The 14,605-nt window shown below is 42.3% G+C and overlaps 1 protein-coding gene across 3 annotated transcripts in view; it reads left to right on the plus strand.

Annotated features, from left to right (window-relative positions):
- SLC30A9 (solute carrier family 30 member 9) overlaps positions 1 to 14,605 on the plus strand; it is a 1,654,027-nt gene that overhangs the window by 775,489 nt on the left and 863,933 nt on the right. For 2 of the 3 annotated variants that reach the window (XM_044061511.1, XM_044061512.1), the window contains one exon: positions 6,001 to 6,074. In XM_044061511.1, the coding sequence (XP_043917446.1) occupies positions 6,001 to 6,074 (74 nt within the window). The remainder of the gene's footprint in view (positions 1 to 6,000; positions 6,075 to 14,605) is intronic. The other variant, XM_044061513.1, reaches the window with a different exon arrangement.

The following is a 14,605-nucleotide window of genomic DNA, read 5'->3' on the forward strand; positions in this document are numbered from 1 at the left end:
TTATATGCAAGGGAAGTAGTCACTTAGAGCCACACTAGGTGACTCCCAGTTTTTGAAAAATACATCCACCCACTTGTCCATCTACATGTTTAACAAAATAAACTAAAAAAACTTTAACAAGGTGTTATTTTTCCTCCTACAGGAAGTTCATCTGAGAGAGAGAGAGTCTCCAAGGTCTGCTAGCAAGTGATTTTTATCTGGGCTAATTTAAACTATGTTTTTCAAAATACAGAGAGGGGGGACAGTGGTAGTCACATCCTGATGTCCTTGCACTAGCCATTAACCACGGCTAGGACTGTGGTAGTGACATACTGATGTCCTTACACTAGCCACTAACAACAGCTAGGGATTATGAACATCTGTCACATGAAAGGTGGTTGACAACTTCATGATCACAACTCCCCTTAGTTCCTTTATTCCCCCCTTTCTAATGGTGAGTTATTGTGAGGTCCACCTCATAAAGAACCAAAAGGCCCACCTAGTGAAAGGTCAAGTCCAAGAAATCTGTCAAGATGTAGTTAAGTGATCCATGGTTAGTTAGGTTGGGAAACCATAGAGAACATTGTGGAACAATATGGGGAGAAGCACTGCCAACATATGTTTTGTAGGAGGCAGATTTCCTGTAAAGATTTACACTTGCATTGTCTTTTTTGTTTAAGGTAGATTTATGAAGTTGATACCAAGGAACACTCTGTTACATTTAACAAAAAGACTCTCCTGAGGTGAACTCTAAACCTTACTGCATTCACTGTAACAAAAACCTAGACCTTCTTTGCCAACTTCACCAGACAAGTTTAGAAGTAATGGATTGCTTAAAAGTCATAAAAAGTTTGAGAAAAGTTTTGTGCTGGCTCCATAGTGCAGAGGGATTAGTGATACAAGTGCTAATGGAACCAGCCAAGGAGTGTGAATGTGAGCGATCAGTGCCATCTCACCTCTTCTGGAAAATGGGGGAAGAAAGCCTGTTCACGCACTGACCACACACCTACTGAATGACTAGTTGTCATGGTAGAACAGTACAAAGGTGAAGGCAGGCACACCCATCAAGAAGTGTTCACTGTAGCCAGGAGTATGAGCACACACGTGTCAGTGAACATGTGTTCTCGTGCACTTACTAATCAGGCTTCTGTGGTAGAACTGGAAGCCAGGAATAAAAGGGGGATCTCTAAAATAGCTGTCTGGATGATGGCGTCCAAAAGGGAAGATGCAGGGGAAAAAAAAGTTCTCTCTTCTGAGGTAGTAGCTGGCACCAAATAGGGGAGGTGCTGTTGAGGCCACACAAACAGACACACATGCATGCACGACTCACCTGGGATTGCATCCACTAGGCCCACTGTGAGTATAGATCACCCTTTCCTACTTAGGAGATTTGAAGATGCTTTAAGTGGAGAGGCTGAATCTGCTAAAGCACATGTGGTGATATGGTAACCAAGCTGATGATTAGGTAACTGTTTAGTTGCTTTAAAACTTACATCTTGGAGTTTGGAGTCAGGATTTAAAGATATGGGGAAGCACATGCCTTGCTATATGATTATAGTCTTTTGCAGTGGGAGTTTATGAAAACTCACTGGCTGAGCCATAAAGACTTTTCAGGCTGCCAGTTGCAAATGAATAGCCTGCTTTTGTGTGTTGTGACCACTCAGTCTGGTTTCACTTTTACAGGTATCTGACAATAGAGAAGCATTTGTATTCTGGGAAAGGTGCTCGAACACCTCAGGACCAGACATCAAACATACAGATGCCTTAGGGGTTTCCTGTAAGCTTTGACTGCAAAGTATTTCCTGAGGAATACTTTGTATTACTAGAAAGATATACCAGTTTCACTCATTTTGCCCTTGGTTAAGGTGAGCAGAAATGAGCAAGAGGCTACCTTTACATACTGTTCTCCTAATTCAGTAAAGGAAGAGGATGATTGTTTATGAGCATGTTGTCCACCATAGGGCTATTACCAAGGTGGACTTGTTCAACCTCATGAAATAATTAAGTTGTGGGGGATAGGGAGCTGTCTTCAACTAGTGAAGCAACACAAAGAACTTGTAAGGACTGAGATACTGAGTCTTCTGCTGTCCGCCATATTACTGAGGCCTTTGAAGATTGGTTCCTTCATGGCCCATTGGAATAGGACTCCCATCCCCTAACCCTTAATGTTTTACCATGAGCAGGAATAACATTAATATTTATGTGAAAAAACAGTTGCAGGTCTTGCTGTAAGATGTTTGGAAGAACCTAAAGAGAGTAAGCTTAACCCAGACTTTAATTATCTATCCTGTGACAGAGAATAATTTTATACTGGAGAAGCAAGAAGGTCTATACTTTTGCCACTTCAGGCATGAAGGCCATTGATTATCAAACTGATATGGTGCAGTACTGGAGGAAACATAATCAGACAGGTTGATAGACTGAGGACATGTCTGATGTCTCTCTTAAGGACAAGATTACTAAGGTAGGTTAGACTGGAGCATAAGGGGGAATGCATATTAAAAGTGCAGTTATGATACAGTGGATACTTGCTTCAGGACTGCTGCTTCAGAATCTCTTCTTAGGACAGGTGCTTTGCTCTGCATCCATTTTCCCAGATGCTGTCAAAGGATAGCTCGTTAGTACTTCCTTAGATAAGAGTTTTTGGGATGCTTCCTCTGAAGTTATTTAAAAACTGAGGAAGGGCAAAACTTCAGTTAGTCAAATGCAGATCTGATTTTCTGTACAAAGGTATTCAAGGAATTACTCATCAAAAGTTTGTCCCTTTTATAGGAAAATAAATGAACAAGATCACTGGCTACATAGTTACACAAAAATAATGTTATAATTTTTGGAAATCTCAGCCTTGACTGGTTATAATCTTAGAAAAAAACTATAAGATGTGTTGTCAGCCTGCATTACCTCTGTCAGCTCTTTACCAGTCCCACCCATCCTAATGATCCTCCTTCATCAGACTTTCTTGTTAACCTACCCCTTACTGGTATCTCCCCATCAGTACTTATCAGCCTGTGTACTTCCCCCATTTCTGTATCTAATCCACCTTCCTTTCATCTTCTAGTGGTACTTTCTCCTGAAGCTAGACAGTTTATAGGAAAACATGTTCTCATTCCAAAATTAAAGTATGTTCATCCAGTAATAGCTCTAGGCCAGTCATTCAGCACCAACAAATTGCAGAACTTCTCTGTGTGTCACTTCACAAATCTGTCAAAACCAGAACCCAAAATAAGGTTGTCTGAGGAGTGAAGAATTAGGAGATGACAGGAGTGTACAAGGTCATTCTGTATTGAGACTAGCATAGTCTTTTTCACCCAGAGAGCCACTTCTCTGTATTTCGTAATAATTTACAAACTGTTGTTCCTCAACATCTTCGCCCTTAGGTTGCTGTCAAACACCACCATGACACCTTACTTTTTATTAGCAGTAACAGCTCTTCAGTTACTTTACAGTTTCTCCTTTGGTCAGTTTAAACCATAGTGAGAACATTTTGCAGGACCATTACTTTTAAATGACACACATAACAGGCCAGATGTAATCAACCATGTTTTGATGCTATGGCCTTCATTCTTAAAAACACCATTGTGTACTATCCCTGCATGATCATTTTATACATGTAGTTTAATCTTTGTAAATATTGTACACTTTATTGCATTTACTGTATGTGCATTCCACTTTGTTACATTTCAGATAAACATAAAACTTGATAGCAGACTGATTTTATTGTTTGGCCTTGGTTGTGGCTGAAAGGGGTCATTTGACTGGCCCAGCTACCCAGCTCACAAATAGAAAGTAAAAAAAAATGTAATGACATTGTAGGCAGTTAGAGGCAAAGTAACAGACAGCAAATGAGAGAGGGAGATCCAGTCCCTCCAGCCATAGGGATAGAGGTCTAAAAACTGCTTCTACGTAACAATTGCGTTAGTGTAGTGTACATTAACTGAACGCATAGAAATCCAACCGATTCCCTTCACAGCAAATTACAAGGGCCATCTAAACATGAAAAGGTTCAGAGGCCCCATCTCCAAGGGCAGCTAATGAAGGATTTCTTTCTTCACAATTTAAGGCAACACCACCTTAACAGTGAAACCTTCCTAAATACCATGGTTGCATGTCACCCTCTTTTCTAATGATACAAATTGCCAGACTGCACACAGCAGAAATACAAAGTTACCCTAAGATCTTCTCGAAGCAGCATACTTGTCCCATGAACCACACTCTTCTACTGATCCCTGCAGTCATCAAAGAATTCAGTGGTGGCACATCCAAATCTTTTTTCTAAACACAGGGCCTCCATTTCTCAGTTCACCTCCCTCCCTCCCTTCTTATATTGACTATAGGTCATGACCACATATGAGCTATGCCTGGGGACCCATTATAAACCATTTCAAGTTGAAGATTTCTACTCAGATAGCAGACAGATCCCATCATTGTGAAAGAAGTTAATGCTATCTACTATGTCATGCTGTCATTTCTGTCAGAGATGATAACAGACAGTACAACACTGACATTGAACATCAGCAGAGGAGTGGAGGTACTCATTTCTACCACCTATGCTGACCTATCATGATGATTTGAGAACTAGTAGCGACTTAACTTGCTTCCCCCACAAGCTGGTGTTGAGAAGAGCCAGCTTTTTGACTTTACAGAGAAATGGGTCTGCCATAGGCTAGAACTGTTTTTGGTCTCTTTTCTTGACAGCACTTACCTCATTTAGAAGGCTGTACAAACTGCAAGCTCAGAGTTGATGGGAACCTTATGCAGTCTGCCACAAGAACATGTGGTCCTTGAAGACTGTACTTGCTTTTATGTCTAAGGTGGTTTCTGAATTGTCCCTCAAGCCATTCTGTCTAGTTACTGCACAAAATCTAAGGGGTGACAATTTTGCACACAGTGGGCATGCACAACCGACTAAGGTATTATGCCAGTAGAACTAAGGATTTCAGATTGACAGACCTTTTGCTTATGGTAGGCAAGCAGAAGCACCCATTAACTGAGAAGACATTATCTTCCACATGGCTGGCCAACTGCATAATATTCTGCTGTGACAAGTATGGCAAAGTCTCAGTGGGACAAATAAAGCATGTTAATCCACATCAGCTGCTGATGCTGCTGCCACCTTTTTTTAGAAATATTTGGCCATAGTATTTTTGAGGCTGACTCCTGGATATCCATTCACACCTTTTCTAAAAACTATGAACTAGATGCCCAGTCAAGGGGTAGGACATGGTTTGCTGCTTGTGGTAGGCCATCAACTTATGTTCAGGGACAATCACTGCACTACACCACTTCAAACTTTCCCTAACTTGCAGCAGTGATCCTTATTAAAGAACGTAGCAAAGCTTTAGAAATGTTTTGATAGGATCGTTGCTGCAAGAGAATTTCTTGTCCTCCATCCCCAGTGACTGACACATCCCCAGTGACTGACAGTACATCAGGCCTGCCAAAATCACTTTAGCATTAACCAGTATATTCTGTAAGAGTGTGAGGACGGTGTGGTACCTTGCCAGTATTTTTCATCCCATTTATTCTCTCACTAAAATTAGAAGAGTGCACACTTTCTCCACTTAGAATTTTAGTGTATGCATTTTAGATAGATCAGGCCTCAGGGTTAGTATCTGGGAACATTTGCGGGCAGATTGCTCTGTGCCTACCTGTTAGTACCAAAAAGGAACAGAAAAATACCATGGTTTGGTCTGCTCTTTCCAGCAAAGCTTCTTTCTTATGGCTCAGCATCAGAGAATAATCTTGCACCCACTAGGGGCATCTGTCTGGATTTAGGATCTATTCAGAAAATTTACGTCTGCCTGCAGCTTAATCCTATTCATCTCAAGAATGCCCTGCAGCAGTGATCGCTCCTCTTTGAACATTTATGGTTATGGTGAGCATCCTCACATCTGTACAGCATGGTGAGTACCAACTTAAATGTTTCCTCCTTAAACAGATTTTTTTTATATAAAACTTTTACAAGAGCACAACATGTTTGTTTCTTTCATTATTGATACCCAGTTTTGACTATTATCTTAGTTTTCTCATCCACAGATATGTTTAAGAATCAGAAACTACTGAAAGAATACAAAGACTTTTTTGGAAACACAAAGGTAAGACTGGTTTTGTGTATGCATTTATAGCTTTGTTAGGTATATATAAAGCCATTTGGGGGGGGGGGGGCATCATCCAGGCGCCAAGATGTATTGGTGGGGTTGGCTTTCATTGGCATTAAGAGCATATTATGTAAGCCATGACTCCTGCCCTTAGTGGGGAAACATGTGACCTGCACTGCTGTGGGTGACACTTTGCCTTTCATCTTGTGAGTGCATGTTCTCACGTACCTGCTGTGAAGGTATCCACAAAAGTGGCTTGGTGGCTGACTGCCTACTGCAAGGCATTTCTTTGGATAGAATCCTCTCCTTCAGGGGATTCTGGCACTGGATGGCCTTGGTCTGACCCCAGAATTGGCACTCCTGTCCTTTTCATGCCTGCTTCCAGCAGATTCCTGAGCCACTGAACAAACCTTCTTTGTTGTAGTCAGGGTTTTATACTCCTGCACCAGTGGAGCTTGGCTATACCTTTTTTAGGTAAGACCTGAGATTTTCTTATTTAAATACTGCCACTTGCTTGACAATTTTTTTAAGCCACACATTGATGCTAGCATAATGGTGGATTTACTCCGTTTTTCATTTTCAGTAATGAGCCTCTGTGGACTACCAGGGTAAACAGCTCCTCAGGAAAGTTTGTACTACTGAATAGCCATTTACTGTGCTGTTGCAGTACTGGGAAGTGCATATTTAGATTGAACATTCAGATATGAACTGTAGTATTTTAAATACTAGATATAAAAATTGTGCTTATCATTGAGTGGTTCATTGTCCATGCAGGAAATTGTTTTGAAGATAGTTTAAGTGCATGATTTATGTTTTAATAACTGAAGAATTCTAAATCATTATGTATAAACAAAAGAAAATAAGTGTTTAACCACACAGTATATATGGTAATATTTATTCATGCCAGTCTTAGAGTTTAGGATTTGCTTACTATATAGCTTCTGAGGTTTTATTTTGTGAGTACACTTGTAACATTCATTACTTATAGAGCGGGCATTTGCTGACAGCTTGATGTAAGACTTTTTCCAAAACAAAGGTGCTGTTGATCAAAAAAAAAACATATATTTTGTATTAGTGCATTAAAGGAACAATAATCCATGTAGAAAGTTGCAACCCTCCCCCCATTACTCAGTTAAATCTCCTTTTCACACTTCTCCCTTTCTGTAGAGAACTGCACATGTTAGCATTGTAGACACTGTTGACAGCTCTTTTCTAGCTGACAGACCTACATCCATGTTGTGAACCACAAGGGTTGTTGTGAGAGTCACCAGATCCTAAGTGTGATATGCTGGGGAAAGGTAAGTGGTAGTTACCGGATAGTAAGCCCACGTCTTCTGTTCATCTGTCTTCACTAGTCAGGATGTTGTGTACATCTGCAAGCATGTTAGCAGCACTGCCTGTTCATGGTACTCCAACTTGAGGGATCACTTCTCTGTTGTGACTGTATTCAGCACTCAAAATGCTGAAACAAGTTTGCAAGAATTGAAGATCATGCAAATGTGCAAGTAGGATAAAACTGCAGAAATACTGAACATTTAACCCTGTGCTAATTAATAACCAAATTGGTGATTTTGTTTATTGTGGGTGCTCTTTAGTCATTTAATACAGTCTGGTTCTTCAGGCGCTCAAGGACTTTAGCACACCAGGCCTGTCTATCAACAACTGGTTCTTTAAGTTCTTAAAAATTCATATTCTTTACTTCATTAATGCTGTCTGTCCATTTTAGTCTTTGTTGTTCCCTTCTTATTTTACCTTTAATCTTTCACAGTATCAGTGACTTTTGTAGCAAGTCTTTTTTTTTCATATTATGTGGCCAAACCGTTTTGAGTTTACTCTCAGATCTTAAAGTGAACATTCTGGGTTTATTTCCTTAGTTTTTGACTGATTTGCTCTTGCAGTCGATAGAATTCTTAAAAGTTTTCTCCAACACTTCAAAATGATCGATTTTTCCAGTGCACAGCCTTACTGTGATAATATATCTCTCAGAATCATTTTAGTGGTGGTATACTTGCATTAATCGTAGCCTTGACAGAATTAACCAAGAAAAACAGGTCTCAAGCCAAAGGTTGAGCTTCTAGTTATTTGCTCATAGGTTGGTACTGGGCTATCTGCCCGAAGGCATATATTAACCCAGCCACGTTGTGCGGTATTCACCGCCCCTTTAGTAGTACCCTAGACCCTTGTACTAGCAGCTAGTACCCTTGGCCCCTATCTAGTAGTGCTGTTGGTGTGATTCCCGGTGTGAACCTTCTGTTGCCCATCCACTCATTAAGGTTCCTCTTGGAGTGATAGTGAGGGGCTCTGTCTTATGTAGATCGGGACCCTGTTCCATAGTAAGGGAAGTCTCTGCGAAGGGAATCTATCCCTCCAGCATGTTCTATTCATTGTTGTGCTAAGGTTTATATCCCTAGAGCGTGTAGCTCGACTAGATTTGGTTTTGCTAAGATGGAGCATGTTCAACAATTCTGGGTTGGACATGGCTCTGTACGTTAGACAGAGATCGCCTCTGAGAAAGCGGTATGCAACAGAGAACAGTCTTAGCTTTTTCAGTCGCCAATGTCAGTCATGACTGAGTCCTTATGTATTAGTTTTAGTACTTTGCACCTGGATGTTGCTTGGCATGCCTTAAAACAGTAGTTATTTTTATAAAGTTTGTTCTGTGGCAGGTGAACAATAACTTCCCTCCCTTACTTGATGATTCTTAAAATTTCCCTTTGTAAAATTGCCAGACTGTGTTCCTCTGCAGATGTAAAATGCAGTATAAAAACTTCCTGCTCTGTCCTTATTGCCTTGTCTGAAGCTTATTCCTTTACTTGGTTCCACAGGAAAAATAACATGATGCTATGTAGTCCTATCTCACCATAATTCTTGCTGGATGGGTTCGGAGCTGAACCTCGGCTCCGACTCGGCCGATAAGCTCGAGAGCTTTTACTGGCATGAGGCTATCCCCTGTCCCATGGTGCACCACGGCAATTCCCCAGATCTCGTTTGCCGAGAAAGCTTTGAGGTTGTCTTCTTTACTGGCTCATTGGCTAAGTGGAATTTTTGATATTTTTGCTATATTTCTTATTCTTTCTCAATAATAGTTTTTACATTTATTATTCTAGATTGATTGCGTGAATGTTAGAATCCCTTGCCCCTTTCTCTTAGGATTGTACAGTCCATTTAAGTTAGAGGGCCATAGTTGCTCATTTAAATTAGAGGGCCTTCCTCTTTGTGTGCTAGTTTTCTTCTCTCTCTCTCTATATATAAATATATATATATATATATATATATATATATATATATATATATATATATATTAATAATAATAATTGTTTATTGTTGTACCTTATTGCTGTCTTTGTTTCATTCAAAATGTCAAAGGATAAAGATAGAGAATATAGAGAACACCACCCTTCTGGCTTCAAAAAGTGTGATAAATGTTCTCAGAAGATGTCATTGACTGACAGTCACACCAGTTTTGGAGAAGCTCATTGGCAAGAACCCTGTACCTTTTGTCATGAGTTCAGCACCAGAGTTCTTAATGAACGCAAAAGAAAACATTGATAGGGGTCTGATGAGAAGTTTCTTCCAAGAACAGCTGGAACAAGGTCAGACGGTCTCTAAAAATTAAAAAAGGAAATCTCCATCGGCTCCTGCTTTGGAACCAACAAAAAAGTCAAAAGCGGAGCCAAGGAGTTCTGGCTCCGATTCTGCTTCTTCGGTCTTGGTGCCATCTGTTTCATCGGCTCCAAGGCAATCTTTGTCGAGACATTCACCTATCTTGAAACCATTGTTACCAACATTAAGATCTCCTATTCTGGAAAGGAGGAGATCTCCATCTATCTCCACCCGTTCCTCCAGGACACTATCTGATGAAGATGTACAGAGGGTGGTGAAGCAGCTGCTCTGCAATCCGGCGCTGGCAAAAATGTTAGCCTCTCCAGACCCAAAGGTTTCGGATCCGTCCCAGCCTCAGTCTACTGTTCCTCCTCCGACTGCTTCGCTTTCGGAGTCTAATGTTTCGGATCATATTGTGTTGGAACCCTCTGTTCTGAGAACTCTTCTTGCTTTCTCAGAACCGATAACTCTGACTTTATCGGCTCAGTCTGGAGCCGAGGGGTCTGTGAGCCGACTCTCTCTGGTCGACTCCAGGAGGGATAGTCGCCCCGTTTTTTCTTCTGATCTGACTCTCCCTCTTGGTGCTTTGGCTCGTGTGAGCTCGTCTCCCACATCCTCTTCGGAACCTGCTCCTCCGGTTCGGAGTCGACCTTCTGCTTCCTCGGTGTGGAGATCTTCTTCGGAGTGGGGTGGTAAGGCTTTTGAGGCAATAGAGAGAGCTTTTTCAAGTGCATAAGCCCTGCCATTGGACCCGACGTCCCTCCAGCAGCAGGTAGCAGCCTCTTCTCCCCCGCCTGGCCCTACGCATAGGGAACCGGAGCCCCATAGGAGGTGTCCCCACTTCTGTAACCTCCTTAGATTACCCCACTGGGGAGGTCCCTAGGGAGAAAGTCTGCAAGAGGAAGCATATTGACTCACCCGAGTCGGTCACTTCTGACACTGATTTCGATGAGTCAGAAAGGTCCCCAAGATCCCCCTCTGAGGATGTCTGTTTTGCGGACATCTTAGAAATCCTTAGACAGAGGGGTGATTGGAAGACCTCTAACCTACTGAGGATGAATCAGTGTACCTTGAGGTTTTTGGTTCCTGACCTTCCACCTCCTGGGTGACACCCCGCCATATGACCAGCTGTTAGGGGTCATATCTCGAAACGCTCGGACCTCTCTGGACACAGTGGAGCCTGTTCCAAGGAGGCCTAATAAGTTTATTCCTGCTCCAGGAGACAAAACCTTTCTAACCAAAGGAGTACCTGTGGATGCTATGGTGGTGGCAGCAGCCACAAAGAAGGAGTTATCTGAGACATCCTCAAATATTCATCCTCCTAATAGAGTCCAGGACGATGGATAGGTATGGAAAGCGTACCTTTTCTTCAGTGGCTTTTACCTTATGATTGCTGAACTACCTCTCCCATTTTACTAGGCTACAAAGGGATCTCCTAAAAGAGTTTGGAGATACCCTTCATGGTTCAGTACCTTCGGGATCCGCTGACAAGGTATTTTCGCAGCTCTCTACCCTTACCTCTATTGCTAATTCTTCCATGAGGCTGATTTCTTACGCAGCTGATGGAGCGAGTAGGGCGGCCGCATCAGGAATATCTCTTAGGAGACATTCCTGGATGTGTCTATGCAGTTTTACGGTGTCCTTCAAGTCTTCCTTTACCAATGTCCCCTTTGATGGTTCCACTCTTTTTGGACTTTAGGTAAAAGAGACTTTGACCAGGTGCGAGCAGGAAAGGAAAACCTTATCTGCTGTGGGAGCCCGTTTTTCCCTTCCTTCCAGACCCTATCCCAAGGGTCAAACCGGAGGAAAAATGTGGTTCAGTAAATCCCAAAAAGGTTTCCCTCAAGCACATGGTCAGCCCTCCCCTAGAGGCAGAGGGGGAGGTTATAATGGAAGACGCCGCTCTCGTGGCAGAGGGGTTCCGCAACACCAGGGTGATAAAGATGCTTTCTCTGATCAGCCCTTTCATTGCCCCTGAAGGATTGCCCAACTGTCCATCTCTGGAGGCAGTCGGGGGTCGTCTCTCACTGTACCCAAGAGCCTGGCTACCAATTTCTCAAGATCGATGGGTACAAAATATAATTACCAAAGGTTACCTCATTCCTTTTATTTCTGATCCCCCTACAAATTGGTCTTACCAGATGTACCATCCAATCTGATAGACCGTGCAACATTAGAGGTCATCTCGTTGCTACAAAAAAAAAAAGTCATCCAAGAAGTCCCGACAGAGCAAATAGGGTCTTCAACTTACGATTCTTTTTAGTTCCAAAAAGAACCGGGGACTGGAGATCAATTCTAGATCTCAGCAAACTGAACAAGTCTGTAAAAAATCAAAGTTCTGAATGATCACTCTGCAGTCAATTCTTCTGTTTATCGGAAAAGACAATTGGATGTGCTCCATAGATCTTCAGGACATGTACGACCATATCAAAATGGACAGGCGCTCCAGAAGACACCCATGCTTTCAGCTGGGAGCCAGTCATTTTCGATTTTGAGCACTGCCCTTTGGCCTCACTACAGCCCCCAGAGTGTTCACCAAATGTATGGCGGTGGTCACGGCTCACCTGAGATGTTAGGGATTCCGGGTGTTTCCATACTTAGACGACTGGCTCCTCACTGCTACCACCAAGTACCAACTAATCCGAGCCAGGGATGAGACTTTATCCTTGTGCGCCAGATTAGGAATTACAGTAAATCTAAATAAATCTGCCTTATCTCTATCGCAGCGTATTGTTTTCTTAGGCTCAGATCTAGACTAAACCACCATGACAGCAAAACTGACTCCAGAAAGGATAGAATCGTTACACAACCAACTCAGACTTCTGCTGACTAAAGACAAAGTACAAGCCAGAATAGTTATTCAAGTTCTAGGTACTATGGCATCTACCATTCTTTTAGTTCCCCTAGCCCGTCTACACATGAGAGTGCTTCAGTGGCTATTTGCCAAGTGGTCAATGCAGGATCTACCCTTGTCCCACCAAATAATCATTACAAATTCCTGCAAAAAGGATCTAACATGGTGGTTACATACAGACCAGCGTTATGTAGGTCATCCCTTTGTTCTCCCTCATCAAAATGCAGTCTTGACCATGGACACTTCCCAGATAGGGTGGGTGGGGGGGCATTATCTGGGAATGACAGTCCAAGGTATCTGGCAGGATCACGAGAACCACTTGCACATAAATGTTCTGGAGATGAGAGCAGTGCTATACACGCTGCAAGCACTTCACAGTTCTCTTCCTACCGGAACAATTGCAATTCAATCAGACAACATGTCAGTAGTGTGGTACATAAACAAGCAAGGGGGAACCAATTCCTACCCAATTTGTCGAGAGGCACAAAGAGTATGGAAATGGGCGATGGACTCTCAACATTTTCTGGTAGCAACGCACATTCTGGGGAAGTCCAATGTGATAGCAGACAAACTGAGTCGAGCAATTCTGATGCCTCACGAGTGGTCCCTGAAAACAGAAGTTGCATAACAGATTTTCTACTGATGGGGCCAGCCTTGCTGAGATCTATTCACCACGCACATGAACGCCAAATGCAGCAACTACTTTGCCCTCATTCCCCATCCGGGGATGTCACCCAGGGACACTCTGGTCCACAATTGGCCTCCCGGGCTTCTTTACGCTTTTCCACCCTTCCCCTCATACCCAAAGTGATTCAGAAAACAAAACTGTTGAAAGAGTACCCTGATCCTCATTGCTCCTTACTGACCTCACCAAGTCTTGATTCCCCTTCCTGTGGCCTTATCTCTTGGAGGAACCATGGATTCTGGAACCATCTCCGGACCTCCTTATTCACCAATCGGGATAGTTCCATCCTACCATCCAGTCCCTGAAATTGACAGCATGGCTGCTCCAGTTAGACAAATAGCCAGGTTTATATCCCTTTCTCCTACTGAAAAACACATCCTCATTTCTTCCCACAAACCTTCCACCAGAAAATTATACTTTAGCAAATGGAAAAGGTTTTCCATTTGGGTGGAAAAACAAGGCATAGATCCCTACTCTGCTCCCATAGATTTTATTCTGTCCTTTCTCGCATCTATTTTTCAAGAAGTAGCTGCAGATGCTACCATTAGAGTTCATTTGGCTGCCATCTCAAATGATCATTTTGGGAACATGGGAAATTCTATTATGTCCCACTCTTTATTGTAAAACCTTTTTGAAAGGAGTCCTCCTTCTCAGACCTGCAATCAGACAACCTCCGGAGCCCTGGGACTTAAACTTAGTTCTGATCTCATTGATCTCTCCACCATTCCAACCAGCTTCTTCTTCTGAATTGAAATTGTTGTTCATAGGTTCATAGGTTGGAAGGTCTTGGAAGACATTGTTCTTGGTAGCTATAACATCTGTTAGGAGGGTTTCAGAATTGCAAGCTCTGACCATTAGACCCTCCATATATTATTTTTCATAAGGACAGAGTTTCCGTAAGAACTAAATCGTTCATTCCTTCGTAAGGTATGCTCAGAACATAATCTAAACACAACTATTGAATTACCAGTATTCTTCCCCAATTATGGTAACAAATCAGAATACAGACTGCATCAACTAGACGTCCATAGAATCCTCCGATTTACCTGCACAGGACTAAAGTTTCAGGAAATCGAATCAATTTACTGTTTCCTTCTCAGAGAAAAACAAAGGTTTATCCATTTCCAAATAACTCTGTCTATATGGCTTTGGGAAACAACTACCTGCTAAAGTAAGATATCATTTAACTAGAGCAGTATCAGCTTTATATGCCTTCAAATGAAAACACCCAATTGATGCCCATGTAGCTGCTGCACAAATGGTAAGACGTCATACTTTTGTCACTCATTATAGGTTAGATTTGGCCTCCCGAGACAGGTCATCCTTTGTGTCCACTGTGCTGAAGACTCGCTTTGCTTGAGCCACCCGGGAAAAAGGTGCTGGGGA

The sequence above is a fragment of the Protopterus annectens genome, chromosome 2.part0 (assembly GCF_019279795.1).
Source record: "Protopterus annectens isolate FY-2018-M chromosome 2.part0, PAN1.0, whole genome shotgun sequence".
Classification (NCBI taxonomy): domain Eukaryota; kingdom Metazoa; phylum Chordata; order Ceratodontiformes; family Protopteridae; genus Protopterus; species Protopterus annectens.